The sequence below is a fragment of the Labrus bergylta genome, chromosome 8 (assembly GCF_963930695.1).
Source record: "Labrus bergylta chromosome 8, fLabBer1.1, whole genome shotgun sequence".
NCBI lineage: Eukaryota > Metazoa > Chordata > Actinopteri > Labriformes > Labridae > Labrus > Labrus bergylta.
In genome coordinates, this window is record NC_089202.1 from 29,168,191 (window position 1) to 29,175,690 (window position 7,500).

At 45.0% G+C, this 7,500-nt stretch overlaps 2 protein-coding genes across 3 annotated transcripts in view; both read left to right on the forward strand.

Annotated features, from left to right (window-relative positions):
* dyrk1b (dual-specificity tyrosine-(Y)-phosphorylation regulated kinase 1B) overlaps positions 1-4,975 on the forward strand; it is a 44,998-nt gene extending 40,023 nt beyond the window's left edge. For both annotated transcript variants that reach the window (XM_020654574.3, XM_020654573.3), the window contains exons 11-13: positions 102-284; positions 1,015-1,118; positions 2,007-4,975. In XM_020654574.3, the coding sequence (XP_020510230.1) occupies positions 102-284; positions 1,015-1,118; positions 2,007-2,522 (803 nt within the window). In that variant the 3' untranslated portion in view covers positions 2,523-4,975. The remainder of the gene's footprint in view (positions 1-101; positions 285-1,014; positions 1,119-2,006) is intronic.
* Positions 4,976-5,797: 822 nt separating this feature from the next.
* The window catches only part of ppox (protoporphyrinogen oxidase), a 7,826-nt gene continuing 6,123 nt past the window's right edge, over positions 5,798-7,500 (forward strand). The window contains exon 1 of the mRNA XM_065958320.1: positions 5,798-5,943. The gene's annotated coding sequence lies outside the window, so the exon portion shown is untranslated. The remainder of the gene's footprint in view (positions 5,944-7,500) is intronic.

Genomic DNA, 7,500 nt, shown 5'->3' on the forward strand with positions numbered 1-7,500 from the left:
TGATGTGCATCATCGAGCAGCCGCATGTGAGCGGCCCTGAGCGCTCCTGAGTCCTGGTTCAGTTCTGACCCCGCGTCCTGGTTCTGTTGCTGTTTTTTCAGATCTGATCCTGCGCATGCTGGACTACGACCCTAAAAGCCGCATCACCCCGTTCTACGCCCTGCAGCACAACTTCTTCAAGAAGACGACAGACGAAGGAACGAACACCAGTTCATCCACATCCACCTCTCCTGCCATGGACCACTCCCACTCCACCTCCACCACCAGCTCCGTGTCCAGCTCCGGTCAGCGCACACACACACACACACACACACACACTCTCTGACTCTGCACAGAGATGGAGTTTTGTTATAATGCTCGATTCTTTGATACTCAACAATCCCAAACATTTTAAACATCAAAATCTCTCTTATTTAAATAATCGATAGTTGTGAGAAGTTCTGCAGCTTTAGAGAGAGAGTTCAAAAACTATGATTCTCAAGTTATGTTGCTGTAAAACATCTGTTTACTTCTCTTAAGAAAAGACAAAGCAGCAGAGGAGGTTACACTGTCTAAATCAAATGCATATGTTACAAGCGTTGCCTTGGTAACGCCTCAGGAGCTGTGAAAAAGTTGCAGGGGAGAGGGACGTCTTTAAGTCAAATGAAAGAGAACATTGTCAAAATTTTACAAATAAGTTGGCAATGTTTCAGAAGCAAAATGTTGCCGATGTATTTGTGCAACTTCAGACAGTGTAGTGGGAGTTTGCATGCATTTGTTTTGGTAATTAAAAACATAAAGTTTCTTCTTCTTTTGATGCTGTGGGATTGAAAAAGTTTATGTTTCTACTAGAATCATATGAAAGTTTAAATTCTGATATGATGACAAACCTAGGGAGCATAAACTGCTGAGAAAACTTTCAAACTTTCACCGTGGGGCGCTAGTGGCCTAGTGGTTAGTTTGCATGCCTCAAAGCGTGCAGCCAGGTTTAAATCCAGATGTCTTTAACAGTTGTTCTTGTGTTTCTCCTCTCAGGTGGCTCCAGTGGTTCTTCCAATGACAACCGTAACTACCGCTACAGTAACCGCTACTACAACTCTGCTGTTACACATTCAGACTATGAGATGACCAGCCCTCAGGTACACACACACACACACACACACACACACACACACACACACACACACACACACACACACACACACACACACACACACACACACACACATCATATCAGTAACTATTCAGTCTGTTTCATTTCAATCTAAAAACATACTGACTAATGGAAACCTCTCGATACATAAAGGGTGATGTAAACAACCATCTTCCATCGTTAGTTATTTCAGAGTCAGGGCGCACCAACGTAGTTCTCTCGCGTGCATTTGACCCTCAAAATCCAGATGGTTTGACTCGTGCGAGCACTCGATCCCTGCACGGTACACTTCCTTGGCCCCTGCTTCGGCACGGTACAGTTCACGCACGAGCACGAGAACGTAAACATCAAGTATAATCGATCCCCGCCTCCATTCTCAGAAACCACTGAGTGTTCTGGTTGTTTCTAAAATGACTCAAAAATAATCCACAGCTGTCATGTTCTCATCATGTTTTCCTTTTTCCCCCGCACTGCCTCGTAAACTAAGCACGCTTCATGAACACGAGAATTCAGACCTGAGGCTCCTGATAGCAGATCTTATGGAGGTTTACGAGGCTCTGGTTCTCCCGAAGTTTCCACAGTATTTAACAAACTACAGGATATTAGATTTCAACACATTATAATAAAGTTGTTTAGTGGGTCTGATTATGGTCAGTGAGAGACCTTGATGTGTTTTACTGTCCTGAACCAACACAGCGTCTTTGTGAAGCTTCTCCGCGGTCTTAAAACTTTGATTTAGTTTTTCTTAAAAAGAAAGTTTGAGTATCAGGTCGAGACTTTAAACGAGATGTCACTTCACCTCAAGACAACTAATATAATATTTGTGTGTGTGTGTGTGTGTGTGTGTGTGTGTGTGTGTGTTCACCCCCATCAGGCTCCCTCCCAGCAGCAGATGAGGATGTGGCCGGGCAGTGAAGGTGGAGGTGGGGGTCAGGACCCAGCATACACCCAGTTGCTGCTCCACAAGCCGGCCGCCTCCCAACAACACCAGCGCCACTTCCTGGACCCGCCCCACCACCCCCACCCCACCTACTCCCACCACGGGAACGGCGGGCGTGGCCTGCGGCAGAGCGGGCAGACGGGCATCGGCGGAGGTGGGGGCCAGCAGGGATCCTCGCCCCAGATGAGTGACAGCATGGATGTGGGCGTGTCCCTCGGGCTGCACCACCTCGGGGCGGTGTCTTCCATGGAGGCGTCTCAGTTCGGCTCGGCCTCGCTGCCCCTCGCTCTGCCGATCGGACTGTCCGCCTTCCGGACTCGGACGGCCCCGACCGCCCCGGGGCCACAAGCCCCGCCCCCCGAGGACTACTACCCCGCCTCCAACAACAATAACCCCGCCGCGGGGGGCCGAGGGAGGCCGGACTCAGACGAGGGGCCGGCCAACTCTTGATAAAACCTGAACCATGCCCTAAAGCCATACGATTTTAACTACAACTACTACAAGTCCACACACGGCCGAGTCAGAGACTCGAGGAGACTGAGTGCTGCAGGAGACAGTTTGTACTGCATGAGAGGAGGAGGAGGAGGAGGAGGAGGAGGAGGAGGAGGGGGAGGAGCAGAGGAGGATGCTGGGAAAACTCTCCTTTTATCCGGTTTTAGTTTGTTGTCTTCTGTTGCGGCTGGAGAGGAATGATTGTGACGAGTTTGTTTTTATTAATATTATTATTATTGTTGTTTAATATTCTGATTTCTCTCCGCTGTGAGGAGCTGTGTGTTTATTGGTTGTTGTTTGAAGCCTGGAGAGGAGGAGGAGGAGGAGGAAGAGGAGGAGGAGGGAGGAGCCGTGTTCATGTTCACACTGGGTCATATTTACAGCAGTCTTAACACACACACACACACACACACACACACACACACACACACACACACACACACATATGGAGGAGACAGCCGCCGTGTGATTCAGGACTTCTTCTTCTTCTTCTTCTTCGTGTCCTCCCTCTGTCGGGGCGGATCAGAGAGGGGGGGGGGGGAGGTGGAGGGGGAAGGAGGTGACAGGACACTGAAGCCCTCCGTGCGCTCACACAGATCTCCTCCTCCTCGTCCTCCCCGCTCCCCCGCCCGCCCTCTCCTCCTCCTCCCCCTCCTCCTCCTCCTGCTGCGTTTCTCCTCCAGACAGCTCCTCCTCTCTGTGCTGCTAATCACCATGACAACTGGTCCGGATTGCTGCTAAAGATCCAACACAGATCAATAAAGAAATAAAAGAAATAGAAACAGAAATAAAAAACTTTTTAACCCTTCTGCTTAAGAGAAAAGGATAAAGTAAGAACCACTGCATCTCAATGTATTTATTACTATTTAACATGAAAAAACAAACTGAAAGTAACCCTTTTTTCTGCTCTTCTTTGTTTGGTTGCCTTCTTTCTGCAGGTGAGCTCTGATTGGCTATTGTAACAGTGACAGTAACTGGTGACATGGGAATGCCACCGGTTTGGGGGCTGGGTGGAGGGGAGGGGTCGGGGCAAAATAAAGTTGGATATATAATAAGAATAAAGAGTATACTTTTGCACACCAAAGTCAAACAAACATCAGATCTCCGCTTTTCTTCCTGCTATTCGCATCCAACACCTCATGACATCACATCCGGTCGGGGACGAAGATCAGCAACAGACGCTGAAAGAACGAGCAAGAAGCACACACAGATAACAAAACACACCTGCAAGAAAAACACACCTATAAAATATCAATCAATACACAAAGATGCATTAATGATAATGAAAACACTCTAAATATATGTGACGTCATGTTGACACAACAGTGACAAAGGCTTTAGTTCCGGTCTGAATCAGCAGGTTAATCTGTCGACCACAAAGTGTGAAGATGGTTTGTTGATGTTCTGGTTCAAGTCTCACGTGAATTCATGACTGCAAAAAAAAAAAAAGGTTGAACGCGTCATAAAGATGAATGTGGGAGGTTTTAAGACGGAAACTGATGAGGATTATAACCAATAATGTGCCTGCTGTGTTGACTTTCTTTTTTTTTTTTTTTTACCCAACATATAATCTATGAGAAAGATGATGCCTTCAGGTACCACCTTGACTTTTAAGTATTTTCATTTTTGTTTTAAAATGAAAATACTTGTTTTATTTATTATTTAGACTAAATGAGGCTCACTGAATATTTGGGATGTTGCCTCATGCTCAGTGGTGGAGTGAAGGGTATATGCATTTTTTTTCCCCTGATGGTGAAGGGATGACCCTCCCTACTCCAATTGGCTAATACTCCCAAACTGAATGTGCATGAGTAATCTCACATGTCTGTTTATGAAAGAGGCTTTTTTTTCCTCTGCTGGACGGAACACACACAAAAAAAAAACATTTTGGGGAAAATGAAGAGTATACCTACTTTTTTAGGCACCACTTCACCGCTGCGCATGCTCACAGAAACAGATCTCACCGTCTTCTCTTGTGTCATATTGTTTATGTGTCTGATGATGTCATTCTTCATGAAGAAGTCCTCCTCGCCTCATGACCGTGCTTCATGATGCTGCTCATCCGAGATCAGTGACGTCATGGTTACTCACTTAATGTGAATAAATATAGGAGTTTAAAACAGGTGGGTGGAAGATGGAGACACTGAGGTCAGTACATCAGGTTTTAAATCACATCATTTTCTCCCCTCTTTTATTAATTCAGATTCATGTCATTTATTTATAACAACAAATGGTTTTCAGAGTCAGTACGGTGTCATGTTGCTGTCGCAAAACAGAAACATTGATTTATAAAAGATGAGATAACAACACTGTCACAGAGGGCTGATAACAAATGTGAAATATTACAAGATTTAAAAGGTGAAACTGTTAAAGGTAAGAGGCAAAACGAAAATAAATCAGAATTGAATTGAGTGGAAAATCTAATAAAAAAAAGGTTTTTAAGGTTTTGAGGAAGGAAAGTTCATTAATGAAGCTCGTTTGAAACACCAGGCTTCACAGGGGCATATGAAGGCGTTTCAACACCTCATGACATCACTTCCTGTCGGGATGAAGCTCAGCAGCGAGTTTTTAACACGCTGAAGAACCAGCAAGAACCACACGCAGATATCATAACACACCTGAAAGAAGCACACACAGGGGCGGGTCTAGACCACTTTCACTGAGGGGGCCAAACTGGGGCCAGTTGTTCTGTCAGAGGGGAACATTAAACCAGGTGAAAAATACACAAAGATGATCGCTTTAAAATATATATATATATATATATTATGCCTCTTCCTTTTGGAGGGGTGACCACAGGGGGGGCCAAGCTCAGTGTTACAAAGGCACTGGCCCCTGTTGGCCCCTGCCTAGAACTACCCATGGCACACACCTATAAAATATCAACAAATACTCAAGGTCAGAAGGTCAAAGCTTACAAAGTTTACACAAATGAGACGTGTGTGCACACACAGGCATAAAATCAACAAGTCTGCACATGCAAACATATAAGTACATGTTCACACGGACACACAATTAAAATGTTCTTGAGAAATGAAAAAAAACTGGATGAAATGTTTGCTTAAATACAAAAGCTCCATGATTTTATTATTGTTGTTATTATGATTATTGATATCATTATTTGCTTAAGCTTTGTTAGAGTTTAAGATATATAATTTTACTCTGATTATTTATTTTTAATTGTTTATTTATTTTGAGTCCAGCACGTTTAAAAAAAAAAAAACAGAGTTTCCCTCCGCACCACTAGGGGGCGATAATTCACCACACCTTCGTTTATCTGACGTCATAACAACATCCAGAGAAGGACCGTGGGGGCGATGCATTTGTTACTCCTGCACACGGAAGACGGACCCGACTCTCCGGTGTTACGTCAAATAAACAGGTAAATAAATAATGACGTCGGGGTGACGGGTTTTAATTTGATGAAACACAAACTGAGTCACAGAGACAATATGTTTGTTTGTTTCCAGCGGACAGTTTATAATGTGACACCACAGCCTCTGTTACATATCTGTACCTGCGCTGTCTGTGATATAAGGATGTGAATGTTTCTTTATAAAAACGTTTTTTTTAATGCTCCTCTTTGTGCTGATGTAAACAGTTTATTAAAACACTCCATTCAGAGAAACAGAGAAGAAGAGAAAACACAGCTGAAGGTTTAGATCCTCTCTGACCCTCAAGTTTCATTTAAAGCCGACTGAAGGATCACTTTGTATTTAAACTATTTAAGATGTTTAAGATGTTTAAGATATTTAAGATATTTAAGATTTGTTTTGTTGTAAGCAGAGGGTTTGGATGTTGAACACTGAGTGGAGTAACAGTTTGACAGACAGAAGGACAGAGAGACAGACAGACAGAGAGACAGACAGAGAGACAGAGAGAAGGACAGAGAGACAGACAGGCAGAGAGACAGACAGACAGAGAGAGAGACAGACAGAGAGACAGACAGAGAGACAGACAGAAGGACATAGAGAAGGACAGAGAGAGAGACAGAAGACAGAGAGAAGGACAGAGAGACAGAGAGAAGGACAGAGAGAGAGACAGAAGGACAGACAGAAGGACAGAGAGACAGAGAGAAGGACAGAGAGACAGACAGAAGGACAGAGAGAAGGACAGAGAGAGAGACAGAAGGACAGAGAGAAGGACAGAGAGAGAGACAGAAGGACAGACAGAAGGACAGAGAGACAGAGAGAAGGACAGAGAGACAGACAGAAGGACAGAGAGACAGACAGGCAGAGAGACAGACAGACAGAGAGAGAGACAGACAGAGAGACAGACAGAGAGACAGACAGAAGGACATAGAGAAGGACAGAGAGAGAGACAGAAGGACAGAGAGAAGGACAGAGAGAGAGACAGAAGGACAGAGAGACAGACAGAAGGACAGAGAGAAGGACAGAGAGAGAGACAGAAGGACAGACAGAAGGACAGAGAGACAGAGAGACAGAGAGAAGGACAGAGAGACAGACAGAAGGACAGAGAGAAGGACAGAGAGAGAGACAGAAGGACAGAGAGAGAGACAGAAGGACAGACAGAAGGACAGAGAGACAGAGAGACAGAGAGAAGGACAGAGAGACAGACAGAAGGACAGAGAGAAGGACAGAGAGAGAGACAGAAGGACAGAGAGAAGGACAGAGAGAGAGACAGAAGGACAGACAGAAGGACAGAGAGACAGAAGGACAGAGAGACAGAAGGACAGAGAGACAGAAGGACAGAGAGACAGACAGAAGGACAGAGAGACAGAGAGAGAGACAGACAGAAGGACAGAGAGACAGAGAGACAGACAGAAGGACAGAGAGACAGACAGAAGGACAGAGAGACAGAGAGACAGACAGAAGGACAGAGAGAAGGACAGAGAGAGAGACAGAAGGACAGAGAGACAGAAGGACAGAGAGACAGAGAGACAGACAGACAGAAGGACAGAGAGACAGAGAGACAGACA